At 46.1% G+C, this 14,509-nt stretch overlaps 1 protein-coding gene across 2 annotated transcripts; it reads right to left on the bottom strand.

Annotated features, from left to right (window-relative positions):
- Positions 1-68: 68 nt before the first annotated feature.
- Positions 69-14,451, bottom strand: NOA1 (nitric oxide associated 1). 2 transcript variants are annotated; one of them, XM_038134683.1, is made up of 7 exons: positions 13,448-14,451; positions 12,267-12,431; positions 11,326-11,522; positions 10,006-10,137; positions 8,378-8,494; positions 7,448-7,565; positions 69-6,867 (listed from the first exon to the last, which is right to left on the bottom strand). In XM_038134683.1, the coding sequence occupies exons 1-7, from the start codon at positions 14,403-14,405 to the stop codon at positions 6,662-6,664; spliced, it is 1,893 nt and encodes a 630-aa protein (XP_037990611.1). In that variant the 5' UTR covers positions 14,406-14,451; the 3' UTR covers positions 69-6,661. The 2 variants fall into 2 exon arrangements, with proteins under 2 accessions (XP_037990611.1, XP_037990613.1); XM_038134685.1 differs by lacking the exon at positions 69-6,867 and adding an exon at positions 6,894-7,205.
- Positions 14,452-14,509: the final 58 nt, after the last annotated feature.

Genomic DNA, 14,509 nt, shown 5'->3' with positions numbered 1-14,509 from the left:
GCACCCAAGTAAATAAGCCAATCAAACCAGTATCCCTTCTATCACAAATATGAATAAAATATAGTCACCACTGTTGTCAACAGAAAATGTATTTCCTTCAGGCGGCGTCTGGCATCTCTCCTAGAAATCATTTTAATTGAAGTTAGAAGATTAAAAACAATAAAAGAGAAGGTTTTCCTTCCTTTTAAGCCTATATCCATTTCCATCTAGGTTTTCATCTTTTTACCAGCACAACAAATGTTTTTGAGGTTTGATGTTAATGTGATGCAATTTCAGGAGAACTCAAAACAACATAAACCTTTTATGACAGATTGTTGAATATCAGAAGCATATGTATTATTCCTTATGCTTTTTCAAAAGCTGACCTGTTGGCAGAAAATGGAACGATGTCACTTTCCTAACACTTAGATTTGTCATGTACATTAGTCCTAACCCAAGACTGGAAATAGATTGGTGCAAGCATCCATTTACCAATGTATGTTCATAATGTAGTTCAAAATAAACATGTTAACACTGAAAAGAACATAATTTTCAAAAATTACAGTCACAGGCAGCAAAATGTTCTTTTCATAACTAGTTGAACCTAATGCATACTTTCCCTTTAAAGTAGTGTTCTAAGGATTTATACATGTGGTTATTTTCATCCTGTTGTGTTGGTTGACCTTGAATTTCAGTGAGGCTGCCCAAAATGTGATGAAGGGCTTGCTTGGGTTTTGTTAGTTTGTTGTTTTGCTAGAATTTCTCTTTGCTTAGCATAAATGACAGCTTTAACCTCAATTTAGTTATCTAAGAGTTAGGCATGTTTAATGATCTTCAGTTTGACAGCGAAATGATCTGTACACAGGGATAACTTTGAGTACAACAGTTCTGCACTCACTCTCAGTGGTGTTCATTTCCACTTGAGTCCGTTCCTTTAATTTGTAGTGTGTTGCTCCTTTGACCAACATCAGCTTCACCTCTCTCATGCTCCATTAACCAGACAAGTGCAGTACAATTTGCAGTGATTTCATAGAGTCCCCTCAATCAAAACTTGACTGAAAGGCTGCCTTTTCAGAATCAAGTATCATAACCTTAACCTAAGTCTCTGAATGGTTCAAACAGGAACCATGTTTTGGCCTGCATTGTTGGGAAACATCAGAAATTTTATTTCTGATTTTTTTTTTTTTAATTTCTAGGCCTACTGTAGTGTTGGTGTCTTTCTTAAGCATGCCCCTCTACGTGTCCCTCTTTCAGAAGGCACTGACAGCCCTCAGCCTCCTCCTGACCCCCTTTGTCTTTAGTTTTCCCTTTTTTGTAGGCTTAGGAATGGGCAGAATAAATTCACCCGTCCTTATGGAGTTAGGCTAATAAATGCCATTTATTAGTATCTCCACTGCTTTCTCACTGACTCTGTATGCTTAGCCCAGCTCTCAGGGTTTTCATTTGTCAGGGTCATTACACATTGTTAATTTGCTGAGGGTTTCATCCCACAAGAGCCCCTATTGGTTTACTGTAAGATATTAAATGTGTCAATTGCATAATTTTTCATAAACAGCATACATTTCATTCCCTTCTTTGCCACAGAAGCTTTCCTTACTGTGAAGTTCTGACATCACTGTTGGTCATCCTCAGGATGTATCCCACCAGCATCACATTTAAATAAACTGAGCAGCCTGAAGAAATTTAATGTGAACTGCCTCAATTGGCCAGTTCCTGCTTCTCAAACAGGACTGCCAGCAATAAACCAAGTGGCAGTCTGCCACGTCCCTCACTCATCCAAAGGTGCTTGTCTGTACGGATGCCAGTGATCCTGAAACACACTCATGCCTTTCCATGACTTCCATACTCAGCAGTACTGACTGCCACAGCATTTCAAAGGGTCACAGGCTCTTTTGAAAAGGTTGAATTATGTATTATCACAGAAGAATTCCAGGGAGCTACTACACAGATGTAACCACAAGTCCTATAGTTGCATGGAGGGAGCCCAGAGTGCCCAAAGCCCAGTGACAAGTGGGTAGATTGTAACAGGGATGTCAAATGATTGTTTCCAAAACGCTCGCTGGATTCATAAAGATTGGACACTCAAATTTAAAAGCATTTGCCTGTCCACTACAGTTTTAGCCAAAAATCTCTAACCTTAAAATCTGCAGGATTGCCAGTATAGTGAAACCTTAAATTTTGCCCAGTGAATCCCTGTGTCAGTTTATTTCCTGGTAGGTTCTAGTCAGAGATATTTACTGCATTTCCCAGGTAGTTCACATCAGGAAAAAGATGACCTCTAAGGCACTAATTTGAAAGACTTAGATGAATGCATGCTGTCTGACATGCTTCCTAATACATATTGGAAGGAATTTCCTATACTTGTCTAAATTTCCCTTATTCTTTGGACAAAAAGGAGTAATATGCTCAAAGCTCTCTGCCTGCAAGTCCCCTCACCTTGCAGAGTAACAAAGTATGAACAGCATGTGAGCGAGGTTAACCTCCCTCTGTTGGATACTATGTTTTGTTTTTTTTTCTTCTTTTCTCTTTTCCTGTATTTCCTCTGCTTGTCGTAACTGCAAGAGGTTCAGCAAATTCTCAGAACTTTTGCATGTGTATTTGATATATTGTTATTTTCTTGTCCCATTAATGTTTACAACATATTTTGTATTTGCAGGGTTTTATTAAGGTCTTGGCAAATCTGACATTTAGAAGCTCAAGGACCTGCTTCTAACCTCTAACTCTGCCTGCCTTGGCTTTTAGAAAAAATGTCAGGCCTCCCTCACTTTACTGTGTTTTTCTAAAATTATATGTGCTTGTTTTCCAAATACAGAATGTACTGTAGAAGTGGTTTCCTCATCTTCTAGACAAATAAACCAAAGCCACACCAAATGTTCTAGAGGTGTAGAATAAAACCTCTCTCTTTTATAACTATAGATAGCTTAATTTAAAATTTCAAAATTCATGTGACTATATACCTGTTCATTAATTTCAGACTAAATGCAGTACAATCTGCCATGCACATGGAAAGACCAGGACTAATTTTGTAGCTATATTTTTATTTTCAATTAGCAAATGCTAAAATGTGTAAAGGTATTGCTTCTGACCTCAAGAACTGCTTGCTGAGTTCAGGTGTACCCTTAAAACAAATGAAGTATATTTTCTTTTGGGTTTTGGTTGTGGAACATACATCACATCACAGAGACATATTTCATCGCTGTGGACAGATTTCTGACAGTTTTGTGAAGACAAACTGTAGCTATTTATTTTTCCCCTCTGTTTCCATAACACTTGTCAATTGTATCCCATTCTAGACTGTTTTAAGGTCTGTGGGGCCCAAAGTCCAGGCCCTGGTTTTGAAATGTTCCTGTGGTGAGATTTGCACCTAACACCAAAAAGTTTAAACCTTGTTGTCTCTAAATGCATACTGTCTGACATGCTTCCTAATACATATTGGAAGGAATTTCCTATACTTCTCTAAATTTTCCTTATTCTTTGGACAAAAAAAGGAGTAATATGCTCAAAGCTCTCTGCCTGTGGACTAAATGCAGTCCTCTTTTAGGCAGTTTCTGCTACTTACTTTTTTCTTCTATTTGCTCCAGCTTTTTCCCTCTTCTTCACTTTTTAAGTGTTTGAAGTTCTTAATCATTTCACCTTTCTTTTTCCAGACACTTCAGCGATGGAAACAAATTCAAACTTTTACTCTTCTATAAAAGTTTGAGGAACAGCCTGTGCAAATTACAGTCTGTTTCACATTTGGAACAGTGACACCACCCCAGGCAGTGCTCCAGGAAGAACTAAAGCCACCATTTGTGGGAGAACTTTACAAAGCAAAAAGGCAGAGCCAGGGGTATTCACCTCGGCAGCCCATTATGCTACGCAATGGATGTTTTTATGGAAATCAGTACCAAAGCTACTTTTAAGCTGGAAGCTAGACAGGCAGGAGTGATGGATTCCCTTGTGGCCTGTAAGCACAGCTCTGAATTCAGGCAACTGCAGAATTGCAGAATCATCCCCACAAGAACATTATAGTGGCTTTTGCCTCCAAAAGCTACAGTGCCTTTCACACCTCTGACTTGTAGAGGGAAGTGCTGTCTACCAGTCCCTTCTCATGATGTACATCATCCCCACATCTGTCATACAGCCAAGGATGAAAAGCAATAGGTGGCTCTTTGGTATCTTTCAACACCTTCACCTGCTTTTGGCTTGTGATATATTAAGGTGGCAGTTCTGGCAGATCTTGATACTCTTTCTCTCTCACCACCATCTGATGCATGTAAATCATCCAGGAAGAAGTTTGGATTGGTGCATTTTGTTCAAGATGCAGATGTTCCTGTCTCAGTATTCTTTTGCATTCTTCTCGGTATTCTTGCATAAGACAGTTTATGAACTGAACAACATGAGCTGTTCATGCTGTTTCTACACACATAAAGAAGTTGTTTAGCCTCTTGCCAGCTTAAAAATATTCAAGATACCCATTCTTGAAGAACTACACAAAGCAACATGGTTCTCCCATTTAGCTACGAGCAAGTCAAGGAAAGTACTTGATAAATCAATGGCTTGCTCAAAAAAAATGGGCAGAATTTGTACAGGGGTTGGTTTGCTGTGTGTGTTACAACAGTTGAGATAAATGTGGCACTTCCTCTTCCATCACCACAAAAGTAGTTTTAAAATGAATCTCTCTCAAAAAAAAAAAAAAAGCTTCTAGAATCTTGTTCTTAAACATTAAAAAGATGTGTTTTTTCCCTTTGTGAAGGGGAAATTGAAAATCACAGCATTGTGAAGATTAGCACAGCTAAAACAGATAATCCTCACACCAGTCCTGCTGGCAACTCCTTCAGTAATTTTGGCAGACAAATGTGAGGCCTGCCAAGAGCACAAAGAAATCCAGCCAGGAAGACAGCTACAGTCCTATATACCCACGCTGGAAAAAACACATTCTGGAGCTTGCTGCCTGTGCTCTGATGCTTGCCAAGCACACCCTAGGAGTGGCCACACATGTGCTGGCTTTCACAACAGAGAAACAGAGGAAAACAGGAGAGCTATGTGAGTCACAGCCTGAGCAGTGAGGAACGTACTGCCATAGTTTTTTTCTTCTAGAAAGAACTAGAAAAGACTTTCTGCAAAATCAAGGTGAGACTGCACATATTTAGTCTAATGTATAGGAACTCTAGTCTAGACACAGACTGAACACATGTGAAGCACATTCCCTGGGTTCACTGGCAGCAGACTGACCTTCATAAAGAACAACTGATTTTCTACACAGGCTGAACTGGGTAGCTGCCAGCAAGGACATGGAACTCCCCCAAGACAGTGCTGAACTTTAAACCCCACGGCACCCAGCACTTCTCAAAGCCACCGTGGCCCCACCTGGCCCAGCCCAACTCACCAGCCTCCAGCAGAGGAAGCAAGGAAGGAGGTGGCAGTGCAGGGCAAGGAAGAGGTGAAGGGAGTGGCAGAGCACAGAAATAGGCTCCACAGGAAGTCCCAGCAGCTTCACACAGGGGATGAGAGCATCCCTGAGCAGGGCCTGCAGACAGACCCACATGGTGTGTCTGGGCTGAAAATGGGGGGAAACAAAGAGCAGGGCAAAGGGACAGGTTTCACTAAAGGAATGCCAATACATCCCACAGGCAGCAACAGTGAGAAGAGGATACTGAATGAGCTTATGATTTCTGCTGATCACTCAGGCTTCTTCAGGACAACAGCCAAGGACCCAAGGACAGCAGAGCCGCCTCTGGGGACCAATCAGTGAAATGGAAAGGAAAACATCCTTTAGTTGAGGAAAACATCAGTGAAACAGTAAGGAGATTAGAAGACACTCTTTTTTTGCCTCTTTTTCAGCAGACTGACTGGCCATGTGTCTCTCACAGTCTGTCTGTCTTTGGCAGATTGAGCACATTTTATTATTGCATTGGAGCTTTCATGCGTTTAGCAAGATACTCATACCCACACAAAGAGTGCTTTGTCAATGAGGTCAATAAAAGATGATCTTTGAGAAGTTTTATTCTGTACCCTTGGTTTCAAAAACCTGTACCCAAGCTACAGAAACCAAATCAAAGCAGTGCATTGCAAAACTTTCCTCTTCAGGCACACAAGCAGACCTGCTTATCATTAAATCACTTTTCCTGTGTCCAAGAGCAGGATACTGCACATCCTAATCTGCTCCAGATGCTGAAGGAGAGAAAGGACACCTCTGGTCAATGTTGCTGAATCAGTATCAGCCACTAGGAGGGTCATACCCACGCTGGAGCATTCCCTGCTCTTTCCAACTCACTCCACCCCCTTAACTATGGAAACACCTTAAGAACAAGGTGATCATTTTTGACATGAGGGAGCATGCCTGCAAGAAACCACCCACTCTATGAGCAGCAAAGTCAGACCAGGTCAGGCAGGTGAGCTTCCACCCTGTATTTCAAGAGAGGACAGGTAAAGGGATCTGCTCATCAATGCAGATCCCAGGGAGAAGCAGTTTCTCCTCCCACAACAAGGTCCCAGCCCTTCAGTTCATTCAAAATGGCTGCAGTTCTGCAGTTCAGCAGTTGGATCACATGTGGACTTGTGGAGCTCCCCCCCAACCCTGCTTTCCAAAATGTGCCTGCTGGCCTTTCAAAATGAGTCCCAACATTTTCTGAATACCAATAAGTCACAAGGTTCTCCAGGGGCTGTTCTGACTTCTGCCCTGCTCGGATGATGAGAAGCGCTATCTGCGTCCAGTGGTTCTTAGGTTTTCCACAAAGGAAGGAGGCTTTTTGGTCCTGTAGGCAGGAGTGCCTGGGATCCTGGCCCCTCTGATGGTACTGATGTAAGGCAGAAGGGGAGGCTCCCTCACCACCAACGCAGTGCCCTTGGGAGTGTAGGCTCGGAGCACCAATTCCTCTTCTGCGTGAGCCGTCACTGCCACCCAGCCTGCACAGCCAGAGAGAATATGGACCGTGAGGAAGACAAGTCCCTAGGATCAAAACAAGGTTCTGACACAAACTACTGCCTCCCAGAATGGCTGAAAATCTGAGCTACCCTCATGTGGTTGCTTGATCAACCAAGCTCAAAGGTCATACCCAGCCCTTTCCCAACAGAAGGGAGAACCTAAAGCCATGTTACTCTTCTCAGACACAGCTCTTTCCTGGTAAACTTAAGAGGGATGGTGGGAACTACAAGACCACAAGAATGAAGCTTTCCAATCAATGGCCCTTTCCCTCTCACCTGGACAGCTGACAGTGTCACAGCCATTCCTGATGCTGTAGAACCTGTATGGCAGCCAGAACATAAAGTATTCAATGTTGCCATCCTGTACAAGCATGGCTGCCAGTCTCCATTCTTGGAGTCTGCCACGCTTCAGCTGGACAAAGTCAGGCTGCTATGATTTTGTGTTGTTGACAATCCTGCTCTAAGCGAGAAATACAGCTTCACCCCTTCAGAGGCCTCCTCCCATCAATGTTTCTAGGACACAGACCCTGCAAAGCAAACTAACAAAGAAGTATTAAATTACCTGCAGAGGAGAGCTTGATATCTGCAACTGCCTCGGTGGTACCAATTCCTTTCAGTGTAATGTCCTGAGGGACAAGTGGAGGGAACTCTTTCATTCTCTCTTCCCCACCCATGGGGACCTAAGATTAAAACACAGGAAAATTATTTAAGAATCAAGAGATTCTTCAGCACTCCTACCACAAACTGGTAAGCAAAGCACAGAGGAGAATAAAGACATCAAACATTTGTTAGCCAGTTAACTCCTGGAGGTTATTCAGTCCAGCTCTTATTTCAGGTTTGTCAGAACAGAGTCAGGATCACATCCAGATGAACCCTGTGGGAGGTGAGCAAAGATGAAGTGCCCACTGCAGGGTGCAGCTGGTGGATCAGGCCAGCTGCCTTGATGTGAGTGACAGCATTTGTTCTCCATGTGCAAAGGAATGGAAATACCAGGACAGGGACAGCTCACCCCGTCTCCCATCAATCTGCAAGTGCTACACAGAACATTGCCATACAAAGGAAAAAGTCAGACCACCAAGAGATGAAGATATGTGCAGAAGATCCAGCAGGGAAAGAATAAGAAAAGTAAAATTTTCAGCTGCAATCTTCTGAAACCCCAGTCTGCAGGTTTGCCAAGGAAAATATCCCTGTTGCTGCCTGCACTTTAAGACTGTTCAAGAAGAGCCAAGTATGAGTAAGCAGAGCACTGCAAATCTTATCAGCTTGAATGCTAGAAGCAGAAACTCAGCTGAAAATGTTTCATCTTGGGTGCTCTTTCCTAACACACTTCAGCCACACAGTCTGTGCAACACGGTTCCACACTGAGCATCTCCACTCATCCACTGCAGAAGTCCCAAACTCCTGATACCTGTGGATGTTCCCTGTCAGTTGTGCCCCAGACAGAGGTCCTGCCTACCTGCAGCCAAAAGCTCCCCCCAGCACCTCCCCTTACCTTTAGGAACTCTTGGGCTGCGTGCTTCTCATAAACAGTGTCTGCATTACTCAGCGTAGTAATGTGGACTGGCAACAGGTTAGAAGCCAAGACAGAAAACCAGGCAGGCTTTTCTCCCTGAAATAAATACCAAAATGATGTTAATTATGCTAAGAGAAAAGTAGCCCTGGATTGCTCTCTCCTGCCCCATTTCTTTCTTGCAGGTTGGAAACCTGCCTACTGGATGCCCCCTCCCTGTTCGAGAGGTCCTTGCCTCTGCCAGTGACAGCAGCCAGGATTTATATAAAATTGGGATTTGAGTTTTCAGAATTGAAGACCCACAGCTTCACCATCCTGCCTCAAAGCACCCCCAATGCCACATTTACTGCCAGCACAGCTGCTCAGCTCAGGTAAATCACCCAAGAGAGATTTTTGCTCTCATTTAATTCACAAGAACAAACTCAGGGTGGTTATTCAGTGCAAGAGGTGATGGACATCTGGTCTGGTGCTTCTTCTATCACTCGACACTTCTAACACACAGTGCTCCTTCAACAGGACTTGGCTCCAGCTGCTCTCAAGCTATGCAAAGTCTGTAGAGAAATTTCAGTAGGCACTCTCATCACATTTGCAGAAAGAGAAGACAAGGTCAGAGAGGGGAGAGATCTCTCCAAACACTGACAGCAGCCAGAAATAAGGGCAGGAATTCCTTCAAGTTCAAAGGTCAAAGCTGAGGCAGGAGCTTCTGTCATGATCTGAGCTCAACTGTCCTCCAAGATCTCAGGAGGATACAGATACACAAGAGTGATATACATTGATGTGTGCTCCTGCCACACCAGTACATGTTTTACTTCACAGAATCCTGCCCCCTCCACCTTTCTGGTTTTCTTCCAGCAGGTCAGGAGCGTCCTTAGCAAAGTACCAATTCAACATTTCTGTGGTGATCTTGGAAAGCAGACTGAAACAAAGGAACAGCCATACACACCCCTAAAACAGGGCAAGCTACTGAGAAAATTATCTAAGACTTATCATAATAACTAATATTCTTATGAAAGAAACTGCCCCTTACAGAGGAAGCACCATGGGAGGTCAACTCCACACAGTTCAATAAAGGTGTATGGCATGGGATTTTTAACAAAGGGAAAAAATTACTGGCGGGGGGGACACATAACACATTTGAAAAATACTTTTTACAGAAACTGAAATACACGTGCAATTAATTGCTTCTTCGGGCAAGTTCTTCAGAAGTCTGCCAGGAAAGAAAAATGTCTCTGCTCTTCTCTCTTAGGAGACAGTTTTCACAAAACACAGAAATGAGGAAACCCACCTATTTTCCCAGTTAATTCTGGCTTTCTCCTCCCTCCCTCATGCCTCTCTGTATGTCAAGGGAAGCACATTAAACTGAAGATGTTTGTCAGCATTCAAAAGAAGTTCCCATTATACACTATGTAATATTGCACACTGGTACCAAGTAAAAAACCTTTCAACTACCCATCCCAAGGCATTCTGACTTCGTGCAGTGGTTCAGTAACTGATTCAGCATCTCCAAAGCAGCAATGAAAGGATCTGGGAAAGCTACCCAGAAAAACTTTTATGGCTGGTACTACAGTAAGAGATGAAGCAGCTGCTCCCAAAATCCTTTCTTCCCTTACCTCTAAGTAGTCTATACGTCCCAAGGCTGCTAAAAACAACACCATTCCTGGCTTTAGAATGAAGGTCCGTGGAACAATGGCATGGGATGGCAAAACCAGTTTTACTTCCTTCTCTGTCAAGAGATTCAAAACCTGCAAAATAAATTGTCATAACTCATTCCAGATGTTTCAATGGGAGCAATGAATTTAGTATTGGCATTATATTGATAGAATAAAAAGACCAATCAAAGCAACGTCAAGAACATCTGACATAACAGTTCAATTCTGGTCCACACAGTAAGCGAGAAACAGGAACAATGTCCCCTGCCAAAATCTGCCACAGACAATCTGCTTGTCCTCCACTAAGACTGAACATTGACTGCAGGAACAAAATTTGATCTGAAACCTGGCATGGAGCTTTCCAAAGGCGAGCACGAGGATAATCAGAATCAGAAACAGAAGCAACTATTTCTGGATGCAGGAAGTATTTCCCACAAATATTAAACTCCAGAAGAAGGGAAGAACACACACAATCCCAAGTTACCAAACCAGGTCTCTAAGCTGATGCCAGTCTTTACATTGGCTATCAGAGCGTACTTTACTAAGTGCAGCTTAGTAAAACAGGTTATAGTCTGATAAATACATCACTAGAAAACCAGGAGTCTTCCTAGTGGTCATGAAAGCAGCACCTGAGCTGTAAAGTCTCAGTCCTCGCACTTCATTCTCTTCAGAACCTTCCTGTCTGCCTGTACTATTAAATCTACCCCAGAAGATGACCTGCAGTTCTGCACGGGTATTAAAACCACCGAAAATCAAAAGATGCCTGTTTTAGACATGTGCACTTTGTGAGCACTGGCTTCAGTAGGGCAGTGCTCTACTAACAAAGGCCTGACATATTGGAGCCAGTAGCAGCAACACTGCAGATCCTCCTAGCTTCAGGAGAACGCTTTCTCTAAGATGTGGTTCCGTCATACAACTCTGGTTATCCTCCTAAGCTCCACCTTCTTCCATAGGCTGGGAGAGCCGAAGAAGTGCCAGCTCCATTGGGTGATGCTGGTGTGAACTAGCTAAGAGCGCTCTTGCTTACTTCCCTTGGTTCAGAGGTGATGCAGCCCTGCAGCTCCTTTACAAAGCTGGCAGTATTGCACTACTCAGAAATGCAACAGCAGTACCACACGAACCCCTCTCAAGTAAATACAAACTTTATCTTAACACAATTCCCAAGCTAAGAGAATGTTAATGCCAGGACTACAGCAGAAGCACTCTCCCACAGGCACAGCTAAGGCAGAACAGTCCTCCCAAACCCTGTCACCCCAAAACACAGCATCAGAGAGTACTCACACAGTCTTCCTTTACAATTCCTGGAGTGTCAAAACACCACCGAGCATCTTTGACTTCATTGTGAGTGAACTCCTCCTTTTCCTCAAGTTTGTTAGGGGCATCTCTAGGATCTTCATCCATGCTGTAAGAGAGTGTGTCAGGGTCGAAGTCAATCTCAGCACTAGACTTCTGCTGTTGAAATGTTCTTCCAACTCTTCCTGGATTAAAATGAAAGGTTTTCCTGATAATTTATTGTTTGACTTGCTTTCCTTCAATCAAACATCTGCCCCTTTCATGGCTTAGAAGAGATGCACATAAGTAGTATAAAGATGATAAAGACATTATGTGGCTTGAAATTTGTGTGTTCAAAAGCCAAAATGATAAGAAATCCCTTCTATAATTTTTGCTTAGCACTCCTCATGCTCTAAAATCTCAGCAGGGACCAGATCACAGACACTTAGGAGTTTGGAAGGTTTTCTGTAAATTTATGGTAAAGCATAATTTCCAATTTATGGTAAAGCAGGCTGCCTTCTATTTTCAGTGCCTCAGAATGCCAAACACACAACTACCTGAAAACCAGAGCTATCTTCTGGCACCCCCCTCTTTTGAATACCTACTAAAATGTACAACCCCTGTAGCCTGCAGCCCAAAGGTGATTATTTAAAATTAAACTTATTTTCTTTATTTGGGAACAAGAGATGGCCCATACTCTGATATCCTTCCAAACTCCTAAGCTATCAGAATTTGCCAGCCTCGTTCAGACAGGAGATGCATTGCACAGAGGAACCCTCTGCTACTACAGCAGCTGACAGGTACTCACAAAAGTACTAATGATGCTGCTTACGGAGGAGATCTAGAGGTCTTGTCACCATTAATCTGGGAGCAAACACTGGTCAAAATAATTTAACCTTTGTGTAATGCAGTGTTTTCATAAGGGGTAGAAACGCAACACCTTTACTCACCCACTAGATAACCTTGCTTTTTAAGTTGATTAAGGGACTTTTTTTCTTCGCTGCTTAGCTGATCTTCTGTTTTTGTTGCCTCTTCTTTTAGCCTCTCCTGCCTTCGGAATATCCTGTCACACGTAGGGTTAATGACTGGAAATTTCAACAGGTTCAGTGTTGTTCCTGGAAAAACAAACAGAAAGCACTTTTGGATCTCTGATTACCTGATACGTTTCAGCTCTGAGGAACAAGATTACAAAAAACTATTTCTCTAACTTTTTGGTGAAACCCAGTAACACAAAGTCAGAGGTAGAACTACAGCCGCTCTCATGAAGTACCAGCCTCCCAGCCTGGGGAAGCAAAAACAAGACATCCACCTGCTTAAGACCTGCTCTCACCTATCGTGAGAATAAAAGGGTCTCAAAGCTGAGTGGTGCCAAGGGTGATTTAGTGCACCCCAGACAAGTCTCAGCTCCAGACAGCTTGGTTTGGCCTACAGGTGCAGCTCACCACTGCACCTCCCAGCCTCTCCAGACTGGAGGACACCCCTAATGGATGGGGACAGGCAAGGCACGAACATCAGGTGCCATCCTAACTGGCAGGGGTGCAAACAGACCCATTCTGGTTTAACGAGCCTCCTAGCACTACACGATGTGCAGTACCCTCAGCACATGCATCCCACTCCTGCTGCCCCCTGTGAAGATCAATCAGGCTGGAAAAGACCTCTGAGATCATCACCACGTTGACTAGACCATGGCACTGAGTGCCTAGGCAATCCATTCCAATGTTTTATCACCCTTCTGGTGAAGAAATTCCTGCTAATGTCCAACCTAAAGCTGCCCTAGTGCATCTTAAGGCTACGTCCCCTTCTCCTGTCACTGGCTGCCTCGGAGAAAAGACTGACTCCCACCTGGCTACAACTTCTTTCGGGTAGGTGCAGAGAGTGATAATGTCTCCCAAACCCCCTTTTCTCCGGGTTAAACACTTCAGCCGCTCCTCACAGATGACAATTTGAAGCACATCTCTGGATCTTGCTGCCCACCATGGAGGTGCTCAGGGTGGCAGGTACCACTCTGGTGACAGGTTCTCCTGCTGCAGGGGAGGGGCCAAGAGCAGCCCAGAGGTGCACAGCTCACTGTTATCTGCACACCCCACATCCCCCATTACCCGTGCTACAAAGGGCCAAGCAGTGCACTGACCTGGCCACGGCGACACGGTGGCCCTGTCGATGATGTCGGGGGCGCGGGACTTGCAGTAGTCGGAGCGCAGCAGGGTGTTGAAGAGCGTGGACTTGCCGGAGTTGGTGGCGCCCAGCAGGTAGACATCGCCGGCGCACTTCCAGGAGCGCTGCAGCCGGCTGACGAGCCCCTCCACGCCGTAGCCGGTCTTGGCGCTCACCAGGCGGATGTCCACCAGCGCGGCTCCCCGCAGCCCGGCCCGGGCGCAGGCCGCCGCCACCCGCTGCCGCAGCCGCCCCAGGTGCCCGCGGCAGTCCGCGGGCAGCAAGTCCACCTTGTTGCCCACCACCAGCACGCCGGCGGCGGGCACGTCGGGGCCCAGCAGCGCCGGCAGCTGCGGCAGCACCGGGTCGGGCAGCTCCATCACGTCGAGCACGTAGAGCAGCAGCGGCCCGCGGCCGTGGCGCGGCGGGCGGCGCAGGGCCGCGCTCACCACGCGGCGGTGCTGGTCGGGCGGCAGCCGCAGGTGCAGGGCGCTGCCGTGGTGCGCCAGCGCCCAGCACCGCTGGCACACGGCGCCGCGCAGCCCCGCGGGGCCCTCGGACAGCAGGCTGCGGTACCTCTCGGCCGGCACGAAGCCCGGCGCGCCGCCGTCCCCGCACTGCAGCTCGGCCCCGCAGCCCGAACAGCTCACGCCGCTCGGCGGCAACGACGGGTCGGACAGGCTCGGCACTGCCGCCGCCGCGCCCCGCTCCCGCCGCGGCTTCCGCTCCCGCTCCCAGCGCGGCTTCGGCTTCAGCTCCTGCTCCCGGCGCAGCGCCGCCGCCGCCCTCTCAGCCGCGTCCGGCTCGTACTCGAGGAAGACGAAGCGCTCCTGCTCCTCGCCATGGCCCGCCGCCGCCCCCCCGCACGGCCGCAGCGGGGCGCGCAGCGGGGCGCGGGCCAGGCGGGCCAGGAGCGCGGGGCCCAGGCGGAGCATGGCGGCGCCGGACGCACCGACGGCGGCGCCGGACGCACCGACGGCGGCGCCGGACGCCTGACGTCACGGAGCGCGCGGGCGTCTGGCGGGAGACGCGAGCGTGA

This window comes from Motacilla alba, chromosome 4 (assembly GCF_015832195.1).
Source record: "Motacilla alba alba isolate MOTALB_02 chromosome 4, Motacilla_alba_V1.0_pri, whole genome shotgun sequence".
NCBI lineage: Eukaryota > Metazoa > Chordata > Aves > Passeriformes > Motacillidae > Motacilla > Motacilla alba.
This window is presented reverse-complemented; position numbering and strand designations above follow the sequence as displayed.